Raw genomic sequence first — 26,230 nt, forward strand, 5'->3', positions numbered from 1 at the left:
GCTAGGAAGTAAGGAGTCATAATTGTGTGTGGGAGAGCAACTTGTACCAACGATGTTACTGTGACTGGCAATGGATTCTGGGTCAGTGATTCCTTTTTGGCTATTTTTGGACTGTGTTTGTTTGAAATGTGTGTTCTGTGTTGGAAGGAACAGATTCCCTTTTAGTGTGTGCTTCTGCAGTGTTTTTCAGAGCAAGGTTGCAAAATGCATTGCGAATTGCAGTGCAAAACTTGTGTGTGCACTCTGTGTGCAACTTGTTCTGGCTATAGGGAACAAAGGGGAAGCTTGAAACACCTCATTGTTCTCCATGGGTAGGGACACCAATGCATGGTAGGGCATGATGGGTGCTATCTACCACTCAAACCACAAAAGAATTGGTCAAGTGGGTAACTTTTAACTAATTTTTAACCTTTCCCCCAAACTCCCATAGGGAGGAAAGGGGGAAAGGTTAAAAATTTGTTTAAAATCATCCACCCATTTCTTTTGTAGGTTGGGTGGTAGGTAGCATCCATCATGCCCTACCACCCAACCCACTTTGGTGTTCCTAGGAGCCACCCATGGGGAACGATGGAGTGTTTCAAGTTTCCCCATTATTCTCTATGGCTGAAACACTTGCATTGTTTCGAGTTTGTTCCATCAAAATGGCCGGTTGGACTGCTGCTTCGACAAAAATTTTTGGCCATCTGTGTTTTTTATAAAGCCTGAAACCAAATGCAAAATCCATTTGGTGAACATCCCTAGGCTCACTTTTAAAATCAACATAGACACAGTCATTGACACACAAATATGTATGAGTGTACAAACATACATTCATTTGTACAAAATCAAGTTAAGAATGCTTATAGAAATCTGCATGGTACCTAGTCCATTGATGCAGTAAAACTATCCCAGACACACAGAGAGTGTGACTAGAAACTAAGAACTGAGCACTAAAGGAGATTAGGAGACTTGTATTTGTACTGAAGGTTAATTAAGATGTGGAACAGATTACTAAAAACAGAAATGGAAGGTGCAATTGTGAGCCTGTTGAAAAATAAAACACATACAAAGTATCCAATAATATTAAAATATAAACATTACAGAACAAGATCCAGATTATTTTGATGGCTCTTGGTTTTTTTTCCTGTCCAAATGCTATGACACTGCCCTTTGTTTCTAATTGAACTTATGATTTTTATTTTTTTTTAAACATATTTTTATACCACCCAAAACTTATGTCTCTGGGCGATGTACAATAAAACAAAATAAATGACAACATAAAAACTTAAAATATTACGACAATTAAAAATGTTAAAACAATGTTAAAACTATTAAAACAGTATTTAATTAAAAGTCTGGGGTGAACAGATGCACCTTTAAAGACTTTTTAAAAGTTGCCAGAGATGGGGAGTCTCTTACTGCAGCAGGGAGCATGTTCCAAAGCTTTGGGGCAGCAGCGGAAAAGGCCCGTCCCCGAGTAGCCACCAGATGAGCCGGTGGCAGCTGCAGACAGACCTCTACTGATTATCTCAATGGGCGGAGAGGTTAATGACGAAGAAGATGTTCTCTTAAAACACCCAGGGCCCAAGCCATTTAGGGCTTTATAGGTTACTAGTATTTTTAAGCCCGTTATGATAATGGGCGCTAGCTTTCTATCCCGTCTTTTCTGTCTCTCTCTCTTTCTGTCTCTTTTTTTCCCCCTTGTCCCCTCTCTCTTTTTGTTTTTTGTTGTTGTTGTTGTCTCTGTTTTTGTTCTTCCTTATTTTGCTTATACTTTTGGGGGGGGGGTGTCTGGATGAATAACGGCCAAAATGGCCCATGAGAAGGTGGCCGCCCCGGCCTATCGCCCTCCCGCGCACCCAGCTGCCGGAGCCCACCTTACCCGCTCCAGCCCGAAGGAGAAGAGAGGAACTCGGGAACAGAGCTACTCTCTGTGTTAAGCTGCTGCCCATACTGTTGCAATGGACGCAATAGGCGTCCTTTGCGTCCATAGCGGCAGTTTGAGCAGTGACTTAGCACAGAGAGGAGCTCTGCTCGTGAGCTCCTCTCTTTTCCCTCGGGCTGGAGCGGGTAAGGTGGTCTTCGGCAGCTGGGTGGGCGGGAGGGCGATAGGCGGGGGCGGCGACCTTCTCATGGGCCATTTGGGCCCTTAATCTTTTTTTGGGGGGAGCGGGGAAGGTGATTTTGGGCAGCTGGGAGGGCGGGTGAGCAGGCGGGGGCGACGGCTGTGAGCGGACGGGGGCCTCGTTGGCGGCTTCGCCGCCACCTCGCCCAGCTTCCCTGTCCCCCGTCCCGGTCTTCCCCCGCCGCCATTGCCCTCGCCTTTTTCAGGGCGGCTGCTTCTGGTTGCCTCGGCCTCCTCTCGCCGTGCCGCAGCTCATGGCCGAGGCGGCGGCTCTGCCGCCGCCTCGGCCACTTTCCCCCGCCGCCACACACCGGCTAATGGCCGCCTGTGGCTGTGGGACACTGGTGTCTGCAGTCCTGTGTCCCTTGGGCTCTTCTGGGCCTGCGCTTTGCGCAGGCCCAGAACAGCCCAGGGAGGCAGGGACGCAGATCCCCAACGTTCCAAAGCCACGGCCACTCACTTAGCCTTTTATTATATAGGATAACCAGCACCTTGTATTTTGCCTGGAAACTTATCGGGAGCCAGTGTAGCTCTTTCAATATGGGAGTAATATGGTCTTTCCAAGATGATTCAGAGACCAACCTGGCTGCAGCAGTCTGAACAAGCTGTAGTTTCTGGACTACATACAACGGCAGTCCCACATAGAGCACTTTGCAGTAATCCAGTCTGGAAGTGACCAGCATATGTATCACTGTTCTGAGGTCATTTATCTCAAGAAACAGATGCAGCTGGTGTATCAGCTGTAACCGTTAGAAGGCACTTCTGGCCACTGCCTCAACCTGGGACACCAGGGAGAGGCTTGGATCCAGAAGCACCCCCAGACTGCATACCTGTTCCTTCTGCGGAAGTGTGACCCCATCCAGAACAAGCAGATCAAACTCATCTCCCATGTTTCAACCCCACACAATGAGTACCTCCATCTTTTCTGGAATCAGCCTGTTTATTATGCCTCATCCAGCCCATCACCATCTCCAGGTAGGCACTTAGGGAGGTTATGCCTTCTCCTGATGATCTTGACATGGAGAAATAGATGTGGGTGTCATCAGCATACTGATAGCACCCTGCCTGCACCAAATCCCCTGATGTCTCTCCCAGTGGTTTCATGTAGATGTTAAACAACATCGGAGACAATATGGAGTGCTGGGGGATATTGAAGAACAACAGTCTCCAAGCGACACCATCTTGAACCTGCCTGAGAGGTAGGTGTGGAGCCACTGTAAAGCAGTGCCTCCCAATCCCAACACTCTCACACTCCAGAAGGATACTATGGGTGATAGTATCGAAAGCCACCTATAGGTCCAAAAGGACCAACAGAGTCACACTTCCTCTGTCAATTCCCAATTGGAGATCATCCATCAGGCAAACCAAGGCAGTCTCCACCTCATAGCCCGTCCCAAAGCCGGTCTGATATGGGTCTAGATAATCAGTTTCCTCCAAGACCGCCTGGAGCTGAGAGGCCACCACCTTCTCAATTACCTTGCCCAGCCATGGGAGGTTGGAAACAGGCCTGTAGTTGTTCAAGTCCGAGGGATCCAGGGTAGGCTTCTTCAGAAGTGGTCTAATAATTGCCTCTTTAAGACAAGGAGGCATCCTGCCCTCCCTCAGAGAAGCATTTTTAATCTCTACCAGGCCTTCTACAACAACTGCCCTGCCAGATAGTATAAGCCGTGTCAGGCAAGGGTCAAGAGAACAGGTGGTAGGCAGCATTGTTCCAAGCAGCTCATCCACATCCTCAGGAGTCACAAACTGGAACTTATCCAACCTAACCACATAAGAGGAGTTGCTAGACACCTCCACATCAGACACTGAAGTAATTGTGGAGACTGAGTCTAAGTCGGCCCAAATACAAGCAATTTCCCCCCACAAAGAATTCATTAAACATGTCACAGTGGGTAATCGATGGTTCCAGATTCTGATTCAAGGGAGAGGGGCACATATTAGCCCTCTCACAACCCTGAACAACTCAGCTGGATGTGAACTTGTGGATGCAATATGGGCAGAAAACAATTGATTCTTTGCTGCATGTATTGCCTGAGCATAGATTTTTCAAATGCGCTCCATGTTGCAATCTGTCAGATTCGAGTTGAGTCTTTCTCCACTTGCGCTCCAGTCATCTACCTTGCCACTTCAACTCCCGTATTCTTCCATATACCAAGGGGCCAGTTTTGAAGCGGGTTGGAGAGGACGCTTAGGAGTGATCATGTCTACTGCCCTGGTGAATTTGCTGTTCCAGTTTTCCACCAGGGCATCAACAGGATTACCAGCAGAGCCAACACTAAATTCCTCCAAGGAATCCTGTTGTATCCAATAACCTTCTTGGGCGGACCATCCTAATAGACCCCTCATCCCTGCTAAGATGGGAAGTGATTGTGAGTCCAACCTTAACCAGATGGTGGTCCATCCATGAAAATGGGGAAATCACAGGAGTCCCCACCCACAGAACACCACCCTGATCAGAGTGAAAGACCAAATCAAGTGTGTGACCAGCAATGTGCGTTGGTCCCGAGACCACTTGAGATGGGCCCATAGTTGACATGGCCACTATGAACTCCTGAGCTGACCTGGACAAGTTGGTCCCGAAATGAACATTAAATCCACCACCACCACAAGACTGGGGACTCCAACACTAAGCTCAAGACCAGGTCTGTCAGCTCAGTAAGGGACTCTGAGCAGCGGGGCAATCAGTACACCAGCAGAAGTCCCAATCTATCCCTGGTCCCCACACTTAAGTACACACATTCGATATGGTCCAACACTTCAACAGGGATCCTGGTAAGTGAGATGTTGTTCTTATAGACAACTCCACTCCACATCCCCACCCACAGTCCTTCACCCACTCCTCAACAGAGTACCCTAGAGGGAGAAGCCGGGACCAGACTGGGCCACCAGCCTCCTGCAACCAGGTCTCTGTAATACATACCAGGTCAGCTCCTTCAGCCAAAATCAAATCATGGACGGTTTCTGATTTGTTCCGGACCGACCTGGCATTACAAAGGAGCAAGGTGAGGTTCCATGGGTGGTTGGCACTGCTCCCCAAGATCAAAGAGCTGGCAGGACGGTTGGAAGGGGAAACAGCTATTAAATTCCCTATTCCCCTTCCCCGTAATGACCCGCTGACCTGCCAACATCTGTTTCCCACCACCACCAGAATTGCTGCCTCATAATTGGTGTATATGCCCCCTGTCTCTCCATCTCCAGATAACCCTAGACACATTAAACTTGTCTTACCTAAGGGATGCTTAAAACTGAAGCCAAAGTGTTATATTCCCACCCACTCACCCACCACTACCACACACAAGATTTTCAAATAAAATGAAAATGAAAATCTGATTTTCAAATAATTGCAGAAGTAGTTTTCCATATGGGTGTGGTGTAATGTAGAGAAGGAATGGATTCTGTTGAAAGAAAAATAATTTTAAAAATCAGTTGGCTATGCAGAGAGCGCTAACTGGAGAGAGCTAACTGGAGAGGTTTTCCTCTGGATTGTGGCCAGTATCTGTAACATTCATATGTCCACTGGGGGTTATGGTTCATTGAGCAAGGATTAAGGAAGTGATCTCTATTAAAAACATTTGTTGTTTGCTAGGATGGACACCCAGGATGGGCACCCAAGGCGGGCAAAGAGTGGCACCCAGCTGTTCAGCAGGCATGGAGTAGGGAGAGGGTGTCCCCATGCATCTTTGCTTTCCGTGATGTCCTCTAAGTTACAGGAGATGGATGCATTCGAATGGGTGACCACATGTGAATGCTGTAAGATATTCGTCTTAGGGTATGGGCTGCTCTGGGAAGAGCATCTGCATGCTTGTGTGCTGAAGGTTCCAAGTTCTCTCTCTGGCTTCTTCAAAATAGGACTGAGAGAGACTCCTGCCTGCAACTGTGGAGAAGCCGCTGCAAGTCAGTGTAGACCATACTGTGATAGATGGACCATTGGTCTGACTTGGTATATGACAGCTGCCTATGTTCCTATGAAATAGGCAGGCAGAGTTGCCCTTGTAACTTCAGAATGCATTTGTTCTCCACTTTTGTAGCTGGTCTCTGCTTTACCTGTGGCTTATATAGATTTGTTTACTTTTACATAGGAACATAGGAAGCTGCCATATACTGAGTCAGACCATTGGTCTATCTAGTTCAGTATTGTCTTCACAGACAAGCAGCGGCTTCTCCAAGGTTTCAGGCAGGAATCTCTGCTGATGAACAACTGAGTGTGTGTGTGTGTGTGTGTGTGTGTGTGTGTGTGTGTGTGTGTGTTTATTTTGATCCCACTCATAAGCTACAAATCTACACTTTGCCAGTTATTACTAAGGCACCCACCTAGTCCTGGCTCCAACGCTGCAACTGCCCACAGTTGGTTCCACCCCTCGCTACCTGTGGTTCCACCCATCACCTGCCCCTCCCAGCCCCCCTCCCCCAGTTCCAGGAACCACCAGCCACCACTAGTCTGGTGGCTATAGGCCACCTCCAGCCTAAGACGTAAGGTGCCTCTAAGTACCAGTTCCAGGAGAGCAACAGCAGGAGAGAGGGCATGCCCTCACCTTTTGCCTGTGGGCTTCTCAGAGGCATCTGGTGGGCCACTGTGGGAAACCGGATGCAGGCCTTTGGCCTGATCCAACAGGGCAGTTCTTACGTTCTTATGCAACTGGGCAAGCAAGTGGTTTCCATGGACATTGCTAGGGTGAGCCTCAAGAGTTACAGCATTCCTCCATGTTTTTCTGACAGAGGAATTTAGAATTGAAAAGGGCCTTGGAGGTCTTCTAGTCCAATCCCCTGCTCATGCAGGAAACTGCTACAGTATCCCAGACAGATGGCTGTCCAATGGAGGAGAGCCTACTGTTACACAAGGCAGATTGTTCCATGTCGAACACCTCTTATAGTTAGGTAGTTTCTCCTAATATCCTGTCTTACAGAATAGAGAAATTATGGATGGAGATAAGTGGGCCAAGAAGAGAACTTGAATGCATACAACTTTAATGGAAGGCAGAATCTCCACAGCCCTTTTCAGACTTTTTAAAAACAAGGATGGCATATATGTATATGCGAACACCGTAAATGTGGTGTTTGCCTCAATAGACAAACACCATAACTGTGAACAGCGCAGGCAGAGGAAGTGATGCACCAGAGGCAGACATCGGGATGTGCACAGCACAATGTACACAAGTATGCCCTCCAAAAAAAAAAACCCACAACGAATCTGAAGAGGGCTCACTCTTTCTGCCTTCAGTGAAAGCTGTGTGCATGCCTGAATGGGTATGTTGCTCTCCAACTCCTTTCCTAGGCTGCTTGCTCCACCCTTCTTCCCTCAGCCACCTGATTTCTGCCCATGCCTCTACTATTCCCTCATTTCCCTGCCTCCCTTCCCTCTTTTCTTTAATCCTACAATATACTAATTCTTGTCCCAGTTATTTTACCAACAGAAGGCTGCAATTTGAAATACTAATGTTTAATCAGAGGCAGTCCTTTCATGAGGCAAGCATGGAAGGTTGCTTCAGGCAGCAGATTATTGGGGTGCCCCCTGCTGACGCAGTCAGAGCAGCTCTTCAGAACCAAACTGATCCTTGTAAGCTTTGCAAGGAATGCCTCTCCTCATACTCACTGTTCCCTCTACGCATGCTCACAAGTTTTTGGATGTCCACTCAGTTCATTTTAGATTCCACTTAGGTTGAATCAGGAAGACCCCATTTTGAATGCATGTACACACACACTGCCTTGATACTGCCACCCAGAGATGAAAAATAAAATAAAATTAGAGGGACCACTGCTCACGCTCCATTTGGGGTCAGATTCTTGAGTCTACTATGGCTAGGGTTAACCTCTGCATAGACGCGGGAACGTTACAATTGAGACAAGCTTTCAATGCCAAACATTTAAAATTTATTAAAGAACAATCAACATACATAATCTAATTAGAGAATTGGCGAAGTGAGCAATCAAAATAGGGGATCAACTATCAATAGTTTATTTGGGGGGATTTGGTAAGCTAGATTCACCTGAGATTTAACACAGAATCAACACAGTATTTCTGAGTATTAGCACAGAAAAAAGCAATGCATTCGATGTAGCAATGCAAATGAATGGGGAAACCATAGAGTTAAGAACATAACATTACGGTTGCTGCCAACTTGTTTGGTGGCAACTTGGGACCGGGCCTTTTCTGTGGCTGCCCCAGGGCTTTGGAACACGCTCCCTGCTGAAATAAGAGCATCTCCTTCTCTGCTTGCTTTTAGGAGGACCCTGAAGACATACCTGTTTCCCCAGGCCTTCAATTTAGACTCAGTTTTTAAATTTTAATGTGTTTTAATGTGTTTTTAAATATTATTTTTTTTATCTTTTTATGAATTTTAAATGTGTTATATTTTATGTTTTAATTCTGTACACTACCTAGAGATTTTTATACTAGGCAGTATATAAATTCAATAAATAAATAAATAAAATCAGAACAGCCCTGCTGGATTAGGCCCAAGGCCTATCTAGTCCAACATCCTGTTTCACACAGTGGCCCACCAAATGCCTCTGGGAAGCCTAAGGCAAGAGGTAAGGACATGCCCTCTTTCCTGCTGTTGCTCTCTTGCCTCTTAAGCTGGTTCCAGGAAGTATGATTACTAGGACTTGATGTTAGTGCTTACCTGCTAACTTGGAAAGGGTATGTGGGAATGGTTCCAGAGATAGGCAGCAATGTAATTGACAAGTCAAAGAAACCAGCTGGTTAGAAAAGGAGGGGATAGGCAAAACATGAAAGTGCACCATGGCAGTGATATTGGTATACCAGGTGACATAACTTGGCAGTGGTTAGACACAGGTTAAAAAAGAAGTGTGTGTGTGTGTGGGGGGGGGAGACTAAGACTAGCTATGTGGAGAACATGAGTGTGATTCTCCTGGGTTGGTCACAGTAATTTAAGGGGTGAGTGGAGGAAGGCTGGAGGGAGATTTTAGATGACTTAGGCCTATCTTTAGCATAGCTGGGGGAATCCATTCATGAATACAGATCTCCACTATGTTTGTCACTGACTATGTCCAAAGGTGGTTAGACACTTAATTGTGGTTGTGTGCCTCCTTTAATTCTGACCACCTAAATACCCACGATCAGAAAAGTTGTTGTGAAGGTGTCCTTATTGGGCTCCATCTTCTCTAGTAAAAGATAGAAAAGGAACTGAAAAAGGTGAAGAGGGATCAGTGTTCTAAAGCAGGCAGTTGTGGGAAGGGGCTATATCTACCTCTCCTGTCTGTGTAGCCTTCCTGGGCTGGAATGAAGTTGGAAGTCCACTTGGCAAAGGGGGAACTCCGGGCAGCAGGGCTGAAGTGGCAATGGCAGAGATCGAAAGACCCAAAAATAATATTATTTATTTATTTATTTATTTATTTATTTTTTTTTTTTTTACACAGACAGGTGTTATTGACTGGTTTGTCAATCCAGACATCGAGTCCTTCCCAAGGACCTGGGATGGCTGAATTTTATCATCAATACTGTTGGTTATTAAAGAGCCCCTGGTGGTGCAGTGGTAAAACTGCTGCCCTGTAACCAGAAGGTTACAAGTTTGATCCTGACCAGGGGCTCAAGGTTGACTCAGCCTTCCATCCTTCCGAGGTCGGTAAAATGAGTACCCAGAATGTTGGGGGCAATATGCTAAATCATTGTAAACCGCTTAGAGAGCTTCGGCTATAGAGCGGTATATAAATGTAAGTGCTATTGCTATTGCTATTATAGATATCGTCGCAAAATATAGGCTGTTCCCAGTAAAGCTGCTTTTTGTAATTGGCTGATGGTGATTTCTGTGGCCCCTATGGTGTTGAGGTGCTCTTCAAGGTCTTTTGGAACTGCACCCAGGGCGCCAATGACCACTGGGATTATTTGGGTCTTTTTCTGCCACAGCCTTTCAATTTCAATTTGTAGAGCTTGGTATTTTGTGATTTTTTTCTATTTCTTTTTCTTCTATTCTGTTATCCCCTGGTATTGCTGTGTTGATTATTTTGACTTTTTTTTCTTTCTTCTCGACTACAGTTATATCTGGTGTATTGTGTGGCAGATGTTTGTCTGTTTGTAGTTGGAAGTCCCATAATATTTTCACATCTTCATTTTCTACCACTTTTTCAATTTTATGGTCCCACCAATTTTTGGCTACAGGTAGCTTATTTTTTTGCAGACGTTCCAGTGTATCATCCCTGCTACCTTGTCATGCCTTTGTTTGTAGTCAGTCTGTGCGATCTTTTTACAACAGCTGATTAGGTGGTCCACTGTTTCATCTGCTTGTTTACAAAGGCAGCACTTGCTGTTTGTTGTTGATTTTTCTACTTTTGCTCTTGTTGTTATTGTTGTTGTTGTTATTATTATTACATTTACAAAAATACTGATTTCAGCCCTTTGAACCAGAGATTCTCAGGAGTGGGAGTCTTTGGGACACTAGCTGTGCCTTGCAATGGAGTGGATGGTCAAAATAATGAAAATCAGTGCAGCCTTGCTCACTGGGAACAGTGGCATGATGGTAGATTCATGTGTAGGTTGGTGAGCTGGACAAAGCTAACCAATGCTGAACAACACTGAACGGAAGAAGTACTAGTTCTGTCTCTGTGCGCGCGTGTGTGTGTGTGTGATTATAACTCAAAATTGAGTGGATCACAGAAAAGACATTGAATAGTGTTCACCCCACTTCCATTCAGAGAGGGGCTGGAGCAGGTGAGATCAGTTTTGCCAAGGGTGCTGTAGAACTTTGCAGCTTGATAAATCCAGGATGTCCTTTTTGCACCTGTTGTGTTAGGGGTGTGATCTAATCAGGGCTTGAGACTTTAGTTAATAGAAACATGAAAAAGAAAGATGCGTATGAGGGGGAATTGCTCTGGCTGAGGGGCAGTCTCAATGATTACATTTAAGTGACCCAGAGTATGTTGGCATATGCCTACTCAACTGTTCCTAGACACAAGTCTTCCCAAGGCATTTGATTTACTCAAAGCCCTTTTGTTATCAGTATCAAGCAGAGGAGAGGGACACAGATGCCAACCTTCTTCTCGCATTCCATTATAAAATGTCTTTTTCTCTTTGAGTATTGACAATCTGAACTCAAAAGTCCAGGTTCTGCCAGGGAGACCCTCAAGTGTGGTTTGGGCTGCAAAAAGGGGGTTACTCCTAACGCCTTGAAAAGCTTGCAAGGAAGCATGAGGAGAGGAAGCTGCTGGCATGCTTCCCTCCACGCAGCCCATTTCACCACTTCCAAACTTTGCAAAGGGTTTATTGCGAAAGGGGACTGGCCCCCTGGGGTGGGGGCAAGGCAACGTTTGGTTCCTTGCCTCAGGTGCCCAAATAATTTGGGTTGCCCTATGTAACTGAACTCAGTGCTAGTTATTTCCAAGGAAACCTGTATAAATTTGCAGCTTAAAAGGGATAAGGATGTAGTAATTCAGCTTGTTTAGCAGCTAGATATTACAGGCCCTAATCACATGGCCCAGAGGAGATTGGAGGAGTATCACCACTAGTTGCCAGGAAATCACTGTGTGCTCAACCCTTTGGTCTCAACTAGCATAATATTTATTTATCATATTTATATACTGTCTGATATATACATCTCTAGGCAGTGTACATAATACAGATTACAATATAAAAATAAAAACAAATTCTAGTAAAACCTAATCTGCCTAATTTCCTTTCACTATCCCTACAACAGAACTAAAGTTGGTCCAAATCGGTTAGGCAGTTCATAAGTTAACCCACTTGTGCCTCAAACGTTCATGTGTCTCCCATCTTGAATTGAGGTGGATGACATCATCAGAAAGCATGCATTTGAGGTGTCCCTATGTGTCACTCAATTCAGTTGTAGCAAATTTTGTTTAAATGGGTTAAGCGGTCCACAAGTTAACCCTCTTGCGCCTCAAACGTTTACGCATCTGCCATCTTAAATCGGGGTGGATGACATCATCACAAACTACACTTTTGAGGTGTCCCTATGTGTCCATACAACTGTAACTATTTGGTTCATGTTGATCCAGGCTTTGCGCAGTTGATAGGGGAGACACACACGGACACACACACAGAATGCCGGTGATCTCATAAACCTACTGGAAAAGTAGACTAAAAACAAACAAAACACAAATAATGCTTGTATGGTAGGACTGAAATGCAGTTTCTAGGGTTGTCAGTGTACAAACCTTGAGAATGCTTCTGTACCATTAAGAGTTCCATGGAAACCTCTGGCAATTGATAAAGTATCTACAAATGCCCCATTCACCCAAGAGAGGTCTGCTCCAATCGAAGAATTCATGCTACTGTTATTCAGTGGATGGCTGTGAGGGCTTTGGAAAAGCTTGAGAAGTCATATGGGCAAACAATGGAACATAGGTGTTCAGGAAACTATCATAAAGAGTTCATGTGATTTTTGGATGTATGAACAAGGTTAGAGAAAGCAAGCATGAAGAGGTTTTGTTCATTTTGAGTAATGGCAAGATTTCTAATAGAATGCACCATCTATATCTTTGGAGTCAGGCGGTATATAAATTAAATAATAATATCTTGCATTTACTTTTGGGTTTTTTCTAAAGGATGTTAAATAAGCTTTGTATCTGATGTCATTTTTTCCATTCCTTTTGCTATGTAAATTGCAGTATGAACCTTTTGTTGAAAAGCTGTATATAAATTTTCTTCATAATGTTTCAATTCATTAGATGTTTACTTTCCATGAAGGGGTTCATAAGGTGTCAAGAGGAGTGTTGGTCATTCAGAAGGGCTTTTGTTTTTTTAATCTAGCAGAAGAAATAACTAGAACTTCAAAACATGGTGGGCTTAAGACTAGAAATAGAGAGAAACTAGAGATTTTTTAAAAATAAATTAATAAATAGGATTTGCTATGATATACTGTGAGTGAAATGCCAGCCATAGGTGTTTGAAGAAAATTTTGTATATTCAGAGATGGTCCTCTGGGGAGGAGACTGCAAAGCATCTCTGTGTGCTTTGAATAGAAATACATTGCCCCTTTGAGATTCTTGGTCAGTATAGGGTGGGCCACCCGCTATTGGGGGGAGGGGCATGATTTGTCCCCACTACATTGTTGCCCCAAGCAGTGTTCCCTCTAACAGGGATTCTCAGATGTTGTTCACTACAACTCCCAGCATCCCTAACTGATATGGCTTTTGGCTGGGCATTATGGGAATTGTAGTCAACATTTGGGAATTCCTGTTAGAAGGAACACTGCTCACAAGCCAACATTTTCCCCATGGGAGTTAATGGTACTATTAATTTATAAAGCATAAAATGAAGGGGGATAATTATGGAGCGGGGCTAAACCTGATCCCAGCCCCTGGTAAACTGACTGGTGTGAGGGGTAGATTTTGTCCCCTCATGGAGAATAAATGTTTCTGCATATCAGTGAATCAGCTGAAGCACTTGCATCCTACTTTTCTCCTGCCTCATAAAGGCTGGGTACTTGAGCAATCATGCTCCTGGCTCCAGAACCAGCAAATTTGTAAAATAAAATAAAATGGCTGACATCCTGACTAATGCTGCGCTTGTGCAGTGAGCAGGACTAGTGCAAGAAGATCGCATAGCTGCACAAAGGTACAGGAATTTTAGAAATTGCACTCTTGTGCAGAGGTTCCCTTAAAAATAGATGAGGTGTGCTGCAGTTTTCACACCGGTTGTGCAAGTGCAAACATGATTGTGCTAGCACAACACTAGGCAGGCTCCAGACTGAGTGCAATAAGCTAGTGCAGCAGCTTTGCACTAGTGCGACATCCTTGCACAAGTGCAGCATTAGTCAGGATATCAGCCAATATCTTCTAATCGCCCGCATCCAAAAGGTTTTTAAAGAACACTGAACATGCCACATGCCAGAGATGCTTACTACATTATAATTTCATGCAAGCATAAAAATCCAAATTTTTATTATATAAAACCCTTCTGAATTTATTGTAATATTCCTCCATTACACCTTTCTGAGTGAATGTACCTGTTCAGTTCTCATCTCTTCAGCTGCTACGCTTGCAGGCATCATACCCCTAGTCCCACTTCTACACAACCCAACATTGATTCTTCTCCTATCCCACCACAGTTTCTATACACATGCTCTCCCTGCGTCACTTCATCTCGATCCCAAAATAATCGGATCGGCAGTATTCCGAGATTCACCACTACCCTTCAGTCGTCCCCATATTTCAGGAAGTCTTGAGCTGTTTATAGGCCTCTTACCGACGGGCGTGTAAAACTGCTTGTGCCACCTCCCACGCATGTAATGCTCATTTAGTTCTCAGTGGCTTCACATTTTATTCTGTGGGACAGGCTGCAAACTGGGACACTGTTAAGAGGGGACACACTCCACCTCTGGGAGTTTGCCAGAGGTAGGAACCCGTTTGGCTCCCGTTCCAGAAGTACCCCAGGCTGCAACCCTTGCATATGTAAAAGCATGGAGGGGAAGAAATAGCAATAGTGATTTATGGGAATAAACAACAATAATGTAAAAGGAATGCCACTAGAATTCTGACGCAGTGTTTCTTTCTGTATGTTATGTGCCTGAAGAAGCATTTTTCAACTGGGGCTGTAACGGAAGAAACAAGAACTGTTCTCCTTTGTGATGGCAAGGTTCATCTGAGTATAGTCCAACGACTTTTTGATCTTCCTGTTGTTGAAATGAAACATGGTAGGTTCTCTTTAATTACTCATTTTTTAGATTACAAGTATTTATTCAGTGAAAATTGTCTTTTCTGGAACAGCGGTTATATAATCAAAGGTTCATTTACCTGTACATCCTTCAACATGATGTTCAGTCCACACCATCCCTGAACGCACTGCTGAGGCTTGGCCTGAGTCTTTCTCAGAGTGTAAAATCATGTTCTGTTCAATGCATTTACAGATTTGTATGCATTCACGCTTTATGCTCCATGCACAGTAGTACACTTCCTATCTGTACCCTTCATTTAAGGGGGTCTGCACCCAGGTTCACTTTTAAAATGAACACATATATAGCCATTCACACAAAACTATGTATATGTGCACAGGCACCTGTGTTCACATATATAACGTAATGTCTGAACAGAGCTGTAGTTTCTGGCTCATCTCTTGGCTAACACTGATCATGACACCCCCCCACCCCGCAAAAAACTGGCCTGTAAGTAGCATCATATTTGTGGTTCTGTTGATTTGGGGGACAGTTCAGGTAAGTAGAAAGTTGGTTTGATGCTCCTCATTGACACTCTTATTCGTGGGTGTCTCTAGCACTGACGGTGACCAACTATCAACTTGCTTTGCCCAACATCCCCATAGCTTTCCACAGTCACCTGCACATGGACAAATCATGTTCAGAAAAAAATATAGATTAAAGGACTCCTCCTTGCAGCAAAACTCCCCATTACTACATTTGTATGGTTATCAAGCTCTCAGTACTGAGACAAGTCGAGTACCATAGTAACATTAATTGGTGCCATGTTGCTCTTAAGACACAATTGACTGTACGCAGATGATCTTGAGTGTGGTTCTACAGCCATCCCATAGTCAAAGTAATCTGCTGCCTCTCTTAACTGGACTAAGTAACTGAAATAAAGACCTACTCCTACTGGGCCTTTTGACAACCTTATACCATTCTCTATCAGAAAAGCACCATATACCCAGTGATACTGTCAACAGGTTTTTCACATGTGTTACGATTTCAGTACTTTAGATTAGTTGAATCTTTGCTGAAAGCAAAAAGAAGCGTACCGAGAGGCTGTTCTCATGCGCAGCCTAGCCTAGGCTAGGCTGCTTGTGTGGAGTGCTGGATCCGTGCAGATCCCAGTGCTCCCGCCCAGCCTAACCCCACTTCCTAGCCTGGCTCTTAGCTGAGGTTAAGGGAGGAAACGCTCCCTTAATCCCACTGCCAGGATCATGTGTTTCCTTGGGCTGCATGCAACCCGAGGAGATACAGAGATGGGCACCTAGAATGCCCATCTGATGAGGGAATCCCCTACGATATATCAGAGGTATAGTCAACCACCAAGTACAAAAGCCAACCCAAAGTATGTTCACCTAGCAGTAAAGAAAGTGAAGTTCCACATATCCACTGCGCTCCTTGGACGATGCCTTGTGGGATTTCTGGAGGCCAGGAAAACGAGTCACAACCTCTGTTGAACCATGCTGCCAAGAGTAGTGCGGATAGTGATCTGTGCTGCTCCTGGCAGCATGGATCATGTGGGCGCACAGCTCGCGCGCCCAAGACACAAATATTGATCGCCCGGGGAAAAGTAGGTTGAACCCTGCCCTCCCCAGGATTGGTCATGTGAATCTTCCTTATTCCTGCCTTTTGTACCGCTTGCACCTGTGATTTATTTATCAAACTAGAAAGCAGTCAGAAAGGAAATGTCTTTTTACTCTGGTCCCTAAACAATCTAATCCGTGTCTATAAATATGTCATTATTGACCATCTCAGCAGCAGGGCAAACATTTTAAGCCTCTTTCTATGTCTTCTGCAAGTGGCTTTATCATATTCTACATTTTACACACACAATTCATTACAAACACGTGAGATTTTGGTTTCTATTATATATTTATATATATACAATATTAATAGATGAGCTTTGCTATACATATATATATATAGAGAGAGAGAGAGAGGCCTCTGAATTCAAGACAACTCCCCTATATTGAACAGGAAAGAACGGGGAAGGGGAGGGGACCTTGTATTGGATTTGGGTAAATATAATAGTTATGAACCAGCCACAGCCCTGGAGCAAAAGGAGCAACTTCTCCCTAATTGGTACAATGCCAGTAGCTCTGATAAATTGTACAAAAAACTGGAGGAGCAAGGGCGTGGGGGGCAGGGACTTATTAGCACCTAAGCAGGGGGGGAAACATGGGGGTATGTCAGATAATATACCACAAAAATATATTGGAAAGCTTTGTTGTGGGACGTGGGAAAGTGTGACGGATGCCTTGCAGACAGAATAGCCATAAAATAGATTAATTTGGTTGATCCCTAAAAATAGGGAATTTGATTCATCTCTAAAAATAGAATTTGGGTCTTTTAAAAATAGTAGCCAGAGTGTGTGTTATGCCCATATATGCCATCATCATGTTCAATACAGGCTCAGCTTATCCATAGGGTACACTAGTAGTGGTCACCTTAAGTGGCACAGTAGGGAAATGTTTGACTAACAAGCAGAAGGTTGCCAGTTCAAACCCCTGCTTGTGCTATTGGGCAGCAGCGATACAGGAAGATGCTGAAAGGCTTCATCGCATACTGTGCAGGCGGAGGCAATGGTAAACCCCTCCTATATTCTCCCAAAGAAAACCACAGGGCTCTTTGGGCACCAGGAGTCGAAATCGACTTGACAGCACACTTTATCTTACACTAGTAGTGACTGTCTTGCAACAGAACTGTTTGTGTGCTCTGAGAAAGAACTTTAAAAGCTCATACGGCCCCAGAGCATCCTTCCACAGAGGAGGGTTCCCACTGCAATTCTGCATGATGTGCCTAAGAATCTGAACTTGTCTCCTTCTAATCTCTGCTGAAGGCAAATAGTTTTGTTATGTCTCTGCATCAAATATGACTGGATCATTCCGTTACTCTGCTGATGCAGAGATGCAGCAGAATTGCCCACCCTCAAAGGAGGATGTCTGTTTTGTCTCTGGATGGGCCCTTGCTTTAGGCATTGCTGAAGTCACAATAAAATATTAACACTGATTGCATCAGTGTAACGTGTCACTTGATATAATTTCAATTATTTATGGGTACCCTTTAGAGCACTACAGACACCTACAAAACTAGTTTGACAAAAGATTATGAGTGAGGCAGAAGCAATTAATGCATGTAACGCAACAATGGCAGCTCTGCAATACTGCAACCAAATCTGCAAAACCAATTCTTTTAAAAGCTGTTATTTACACTTAACTCAATCTGGAAAAACAGCAAAAGTCACAGCCTCTAAATTCAACCCAACAAATAATAAATCTAACTCTTTGATGCCATTCTGAAATCAGAATGTATAGAATTGGTCAGTTGTCCTATATTTATGGGATCAGGCCAACAGCTTATTTAAAAATTATAGATGTTTCTGAATCCCTCAGATTCTTTTTCGGATACACTTGCCTCCCATAAACCAGATTTCTTACTAGTTTTCTCCAGTAAGGTGTTAATGGCAAGCACCCAGAATGACATTGCCCTCACCTAAGAAAACTTTGCTCACACAAAGGGGGAAGAGTGATTTTCACCAAACAAAAAAACAAAAACAAAAAACCCTTCCACTGCTGCCCCGAAAATATGTCCCTGAGGGCTAGGGAAATTCCCCCCCCCCCAGAGGCTCTGGGAGCAGCAAAGTGAAAATCACCCCTCCCTTACGCGAGGGCAGTATTAATTAATTATTAATTATTATTATTATTACATTTATATCCCGCTCTTCCTCCAAGGAGCCCAGAGCGGTGTACTTGAGTTTCTCCTCACTACAATACTTGAGTTTCTCCTCACAACAACCCTGTGAAGTAGGTTAGGCTGAGAGAGGTAACTGGCCTAGAGTCACCCAGCTAGTTTCATGGCTGAATGAGGATTTGAACTCAGGTCCTAGTCCAGCACTCTAACCACTACACCACACTGGTATTAGTCTGAATGCTGCCCTAAGTTTTTGAAAGAGAACTCTCATGCTTGTGTTCAAGCCTTAAAATATATCCCAGGCTAAAGCGATGCAAAACACAGGTCCTCTCCATCTCTCCCTCACACACCTCTTTAATCCTCTCTTTATGATTACAGTTGTATACCATTAGTACAGAAGCTCACTCACTGATTTGTGACAAAAAGCCAAAATAACCCTTTATAACCATTCTGAATGAATTTCTTTATTATGGCTAAAGACTAAAACAATTATAATTAAATGAAGAAAAAGAACTATATCAGAGGTGAATATACTCTTGTGCATTTTAAATGTGCTAGTGTTAGAATTAAAATGAAAGAAAATTATAAATTTCATTCTTATCTACTGAGGCATGGCCACTAATACAGCAGTGCTGGTGGCTCTGGCTTAATAATATTTAATTGCACTTAATACAGGATGTAAAATATCTAGTTTTGAAAGTGTTTTATCATGTTCCAATATTAGATAATATGTTCTACATATTTGGCTAGCAAGGTAATTATGTAGGTTTACATGCACTTGCTCACACACACAAGCACAAGGGAGTTTATAGAATCCAAAGTCTGTCCAGATTTAGAAAGAAGGCATTAACTAAAGATTAAAAGTTCATGGCTGGTAACAGCAATCTTCTTATGACGTGCCAGACAACATGAAAGAGCAAGGCAGCTTGTAAACGTGGTTGATTAACAGATATAAGAAAAAGAGAGCTTTCTACAGGTATGCTTTCAAATATAGTGTTACAACAAAAGAATTCCTTTTGTTTCCATTTTCCTAAAAGCATACATAACTAGAGAGCAGAGTTTATTACTGTTTTCCCATCACCTCTCATTAGGTGCAAGACACAAATTCTATACAAGATAACAGTTCTATACATGGGCTGTTGGTAGACTTTTGTTGGGTTTTTTGTTTTAGTTCTAGCAGGTGTCTAGTTCTACTTCCTTTGTTTTAGATTCTGAATTTAATCTGAATTATAGATTGGGAAGTCCTGGATGAAAAATAGCACTGAAAAATACTGTGGTGTGGTAAATGATAAATGACTTGGCATTAGAATAAACTGATGTTGTTTTAAAGAATATTTATATATTGCTTTCAACAAAACATTCTCAACATGGTTTATATAGCAAAGAAATGCAAAGGGTATCCCCTGTCCCAAAAGGGCTCATCATCTAAAAAGAAGCACAGAGGGACAGCCCTCCACAGCATAGAGACACTATGCTGGACTGAATAGGGACAGTTGTTCTCCCCACTACTAGGTACCATATTTACCCAAATAGAAGACAACTATGAATTTAAGATGACCCCTTTAAAAAGTAAAGGACTTTTCCATGGTTGCATGTACCCCCCTTATGGAATAGCCTCCCCAGTGAGGTTCACCTGGCTTTATCGAATTTTTTTAGATGCCAGGTAAAGACCTTTTTGTTCACTCAGGCAACTTAATTTTTTAAAATGTTGATCTGATTGTAATTGATTTTTTAAAAATGTTTTTAAATTGTTTTGTATTGTATTTTGTATTTTCTCTCCCCACCCGTTTTTTGGTCTGTTATGATTTAATGTGTTGTGTGTTTTTATCTCATGATTTAATTTTGTGTTGTAAGCTGCCCAGAGAACAATTTTTATGGGGCAGCTAACAAATAAAAGTTAATTAATTTATTATTATTATAATAGGTTATACCTGCATTTACCTGAAAGGAACAGGATTCTGAATTTAAGATGACCCACTCCCCTGCAAAAATAAAAATAAAAAAATCTAACATCAAAAAACTTAGAAAAATTTTAGCTTAATATTTTAATTGTGTTATTTTTACAATCTTGTTTTTAAATTCTGCCTTGGGATTGTTTTCATGAAAGGCGGTATATAAATTTAACAATAAAAAACAACAACAAAAAAAAACCTAGTCTTGGGTTCAGATCAATATGAGAGTCAAAACTTGAAAAGGTAGTTCTTTGCCCAGTTAGCAGGGTTACTTTACTTCTAAAGACAAATCACCTTGAACCAGCTAAGGAGATCCACACATATAAAGCGATTTACATGAGCATATCACTTTCTGGATGGGAAACACAGGCAGTACACAGGTCAAATGTACATTTGAATGCACTGGACTCCATCTGCATTGCATTGCTTTGAATGCATCACATTCAAATAGGCATGAAATTTAACTCTCCATCCACATTCTCATACAATTATTTACAAATTAACATCTTGTTCAACTAGGGCTGTATTGAGCCTACATCCTTGGAATGTAAGGTAGAAGTACTTGCAGTGAAGGAGTAAGAAATGAGGACTACCCATGAGATTAGTGCTGTGCAACTGTGTGTGTACTGTTTTAAATTGAGACACAAGTGTGCTCTTGAACAACAACACTGGGATTGCCTTTCATGTGCTCCAGTGGGTCCCAAATGCTGGCATTTCGATGAATGTCATGTTGGCCATTATCCAGCAGGCTACACATGTATAGTGCTATGTACAGGTGCACTCGTTACATGCAGACCTATGAAATAGATTTTCACATGCAGATTAGATCCTCTGGATATAGCCTGATTTTCCTTGCTCAAAGCTTTTGCACGAAGAAATAGCTATTTCACATGCCAAAAAGTTTCTGGATTGTGCCCACTGAAGGAAAGATAAGACAACTAAGTAAACAACCACCAATGCTTTGTTTATCTTTAGTTTGATGAAATTGCATGTAAATTGCATGTTCTTTAAATTCTTTCAGTTAGCAGTTGTATAGTCACAAAATCCATTAAATATTGTAATTTTAATGTGTCATATAGAGTATTTTTTCAATAACATCTTCAGAACTGAATTACACAATGTTTTGATAAATGAATCTGAGAAGAAAGAAAACAGCTAAGTGTTCTTACAATCTGATTCAAAATAGTCCCAGACTATTCAAAGCACATTTTTGTTTGTTTTGCAAATTGGATTGTTACCTTTCTCACAGAAATATATTCATTATTGCCCATTGCTTATATCAATTAATTAACATGTGCAAAAAATTAAAACTCCTAGTTTACTAGCAGCTAAATTGGGGGGCAGGGGGAGTGAGGCAAATTTTTAAACTGGCTAGAAAGCAAGTTCAGCATATGAGTACTGTGCCCCATCCTGCCCATAAAGTGGGTAAATTATAAATGCTTGTTATCCTTTATACTTGAATATTAAATTATCATATTCACATATGGCTGTGAAAATCTTCAGTTACTCTTTCAAAAATCTAGATGCCTGAGTTAAGAAATCAAGGTAGCTGAAAAACGTAATAATAAACTTGGTTTTGGTTGCCTTCTTGTTCCCATTCTTAGTGGCCCACATGTTCTACAGTGTAATGGGAGTAGTTCGTCAGCCGCACTCCTGCGGGCTCCTAAAAATGTGCCGCTCTTGTCCAAGAGTGTGGATACTTAAAGCAGCATGCTCGCACTTCATGAGCAGTACTTCCATTATTTCCAATGTAAGTAGAGTTCTAGAAATGCAGAGCATTACTTTAAGTATTTGCACTCTTGTGCAAAACCATTGGTGCTTCCTAAGGAGGTTGCAACAGCACAGGCAATTCAGAACCACCCGCATTATGCTGTGGAACATGTTGGCCAGTATTTTCTTAGTAACCATGAGAGTTAGTTTACACCCACCCACACACCATAGCCACTATACAGAAGTACCTATCTATAAGCCAGTATGGCTATACTCACGGTCTTCTGCGGCTGCTCTGAAGAGTTGGGGGGAAGGCAGGAGCTCGCCTGCCTTCCCCAGCAGATGAGAGGCGGCAGTCTTTCCTTCACTGTGCTGCGTGCCCACATGAGCAGTGGCGAAGGGAAACGCTGGGAGCGGAAGGACTGCCCCCTCCCGCATCCCACGGTGCTCCGGGGCACGAGTGCTGAGGCTGCTCTCATTAGAGCAGCCGCCACACTCAGCATGGCCACTCAGTCACCCTGGCTTAAAGCCAGAAATGGCGGCAAGCCAGGGGGGAGCCGTTTGACTCAGTGGCGATCAGTGGGTTCAAAAGTGGGCGGGCAGCGCTGGGAGTGACCTAGCTCCCAGTGTTTCACACATGCAACCTAACCCAGGCTGGGCTGCCTTGGCCTGGGTAAGGCTGCATGTGTGAATACCCTCATTATGTACAGTATTAGTACCAGAAAGGGAAGATGCATCGTAAGAGCTGTATGTTCTCCATTTTGATTCAAAAATTTCACCAGCATAATTACTGTTGTAGCTTTGTGATACTGCAGAAATGGCTGGGTGGGTGGGCGGGCAGAATTAAATACTAATTTAGGCTGTGCACTCCAAATGCGGGCCACCTAATGGCACAGCAAGGAAATGACTTACCTAGCAAGCCAGAGGCTGCTGGTTCGAATCCCCGCTGGTATGTTTCCCAGACTATGGGAAACACCTATATCAGGCAGCAGCGATATAGGAAGATGCTGAAAGGCATCATCTCATACTGTGTAGGAGATAGCAATGGTAACCCCTTCTGTATTCTACCAAAGACAACCACAGGGCTCTGTGGGCGCCAGGAGTTGACACCGAATCGACGACACGGTTTACTCCAAATGCAGGCAGGTGTTTGCTCACCGAATGTAACAACACATACACATGTACACACCCTGATGCTTTTTCTTCTTCCTCTAGGTTCTTCATGGATTGTTCTGACTGCAGATAGTGAAGGCTTTATTCCATTATCATTTAAAGCAAAGCAAGAGATAATTATAAGGGATGGAAGTGATAGTTTGGAAGCTCATGGAAGCCATTTCTGCAAAAGAAACATTTCCTCACAACCATCAAGCAGTGTGACATAATGTGGCAACCATCAAAAACACATTTTTCAGAAGAAAAAATGCATGGGTAGAAAATAATCTGCAGGACATTTGACTGCATTTTAAATGTAACTCATGCAACTTGTTCCACAGTAGCTAGTCCTCCAAGCAATCCATTCTCCAGGATGAAATCTAGTGCATCATGTCTGCAATGCATCACCTGTCACTCTGCTTACAAACCTGGATTCCTGATACTGTGATGGAGAATACTGAGCCAAAAGAAATTTCATGAAAATTGGTAAATAATGCGATGATATACCAGATTTACCTGAATAGAAGACTACTCTGAATTTAAGACAATCTCATTTAAAAATAGATTAAATATAGGTTATACCTGTATTTATCTGCAAGGCAGAGGACTCTAAATTCAAGGTATGTGTTGTGCATGAAAAGCTAGCATTATTGAAGTACATTTCTGCTAAAGATTCTGCCAGCTTGATGAGCTGGCAAATTCTTTTCCTGTAAAGATTCTTGAGATGTCAAAATAATGCATAATTTTAGAAATGATTTAACACTGGCACAATGAGGCATGATTGTTTAAGGTAGCCTCAGCTTATTATCACACACATACCTCCATCGATGATACTGCACAAAGGATATTTGGAAAGAACTAAGAGAAGACTGCATACACACACAATATTTCAATCTCTCATGGAAATTTTCGTGCAGGCATTTCCTGGGAACAGGACGGACAGTTCTGTGGGATCTTTAGCAATCAGGTTTAAGATTGAAACAGAATAATTCTCTCTCCCAGACTCTTTTCTCCATAACTGAAGACAAAAAGGAGAATGACTCAGTTTCAACTGCAGGTTACAGACTTGGATCTGTCATGCATAGAGAGAGAGATGCACATTGTGGGTTATCTTTTGCAATGTGGAAATGGATGAGGCAAGATAATCTTGTTTGTGTACTTTCTTGTACAGCTATATTTTCTTTTGTATTGTTATAGGGTCATTCCACAAACAGCACTTTCCTTCATGATATCACTTCTGTGAAGGAAAAAGCATGCATGACATATATAATGGGGCCTTTCTCATGATCAAGCGTGAGGGTGGGCGGGCGGGCAGGGAGGAAGCCTTGGAAAACTTGTCTCCCCTGAAGACTATTCTCCTGTTGGTGCTGGTCACATGGATTGCACGCCCAGACGCTCCGCTGCTGCCCCTGGCAATGTGGAAGCATGGGGGCCAGGATGCATTGTCCTGGCCCCTGGAAATCCCACAATGCAGTGTGTCAGTGTGTGGTGCATTGTGGGGATCCCCCCCAGTAACAGGTGGGTACCCATTGCTGGGTTTTTCAGTATCAGCTGAAAGCAGCCAGTGTTGACATATGGTCAGGTAAACAGGGTTAAGGGAGTGCTCACTCCCTTAATGGTGCTTTCCAGATTACCCACTACAACAGAGTCAATATGTGTCCTCCCAAGTGTGCTTCTGTACTGCCTGTGTTTTGACATCGCAGTCCCTGTGCTGTTTCCAATGTCATCTTTTATTGCGGTGTTACAGTCCTATAACATCGCATGTGTGGCACAAAAAATAGCTGTTTTCCCATTGTAGGAGTTTTACGCAGGCTAGGAAAGACTGCTCCTCCCTGCTGGTGGCTTTGCGCAACAAACAGCTTTAACCTTTTTATTTACGTTTTGATTCTGATCTGCCAAGCTGAAGCATTTTACCGCTGTTGTAGTGGGTAACCTGGAATGCGTTAACCTCATTCAAGAGGTGGGCTCCCTAGATGGGTTTGCCGGCGAGGTGCCACTGGGAGCTGGTCGGCTCCTGGCAGTTCCCATGGGTAGCCAAGCCCGGGCTTAGCTGCTCAGGAGAACAACCTCACTGTCATGCTAACACATGTGTCTGGTTTGCTACAAACATAGTGAAACATACATACATGTATTCTTCACATGACAGAATGCATGTATTCTAAATAGACTAAAATGTTAAGGAGGGCTTAGACTATATATTAAACATTTATTTAAGACACGTGTTCTTTATGAACATTTCTTCATCTTTGTGAACTCTGTCCATACTATGTACACATGTTAAAAGCCATATGCTACAAGACAAATTGCTGCTGAGAATCCCCTCCTTGGAGTTATTGTGTAATTTCAAACTTTATTTTTATTTAAAACCAAACTAGCCTACATTTCCACTTTGCTTATGAGGCAAACTAGTTGTGAACAGGATCTCAGAGTCCTGCTTCTTGTTCTTTTTAATTTAGAAGTAGTCACTGGAGCTGGAGTTGCTATTTGCCTCAAAGAGAAAACTTCAGATATATTATCTAACACAACAGCCTCTACAATCTGTTCTATTTACTCTGCTGTATTATATTTTTATAGTTAAAACACAATTCTCATGAAACAATGCTGCATCTGTGCCAGCAATTATATTTTTATAAACATGTATTCTCAGAACTAGATCAGCCTTCAGATTATTAAACACATTGAGATGTCTGTGCCCTTGCACCCATTTTTTGAAAAGATTTGCCATTTGCTTAACAAGAAGGTTGCTACTTCTTAAATAACATAATTGCCTGTGATATTTTACTCATGTGCTTTGGTGTACCTGGTGGAAACGTTCCTGCCCTTAGCCCTTCCCTATTGTCACTCTTGTTGTCCCCTCTTATTTTCCTTGCTGTACCCCATTCATCCTTTGCTCATGGCCTTCCCCCTGCTTCTCACTTTCCTCTTTCTTTGTATTGTTGCTGCCTCTTTGCTCCCCCACCAACACTGAAGAATATTCCAAGATGCTGCTAAACTTCTTCAGTCACATA

The 26,230-nt window shown here is 43.0% G+C and overlaps 1 protein-coding gene across 1 annotated transcript in view; it reads left to right on the top strand.

Annotated features, from left to right (window-relative positions):
- LOC128340209 (WD repeat and coiled-coil-containing protein-like) overlaps positions 1-23,452 on the top strand; it is a 43,855-nt gene extending 20,403 nt beyond the window's left edge. Inside the window, exons 2-3 of the mRNA XM_053285124.1 lie at positions 14,592-14,712; positions 23,286-23,452. Coding sequence (XP_053141099.1) covers positions 14,592-14,712; positions 23,286-23,452 — 288 coding nt within the window. The remainder of the gene's footprint in view (positions 1-14,591; positions 14,713-23,285) is intronic.
- Positions 23,453-26,230: the final 2,778 nt, after the last annotated feature.

This window comes from Hemicordylus capensis, chromosome 1, assembly GCF_027244095.1.
Source record: "Hemicordylus capensis ecotype Gifberg chromosome 1, rHemCap1.1.pri, whole genome shotgun sequence".
Classification (NCBI taxonomy): Eukaryota; Metazoa; Chordata; class Lepidosauria; order Squamata; family Cordylidae; genus Hemicordylus; species Hemicordylus capensis.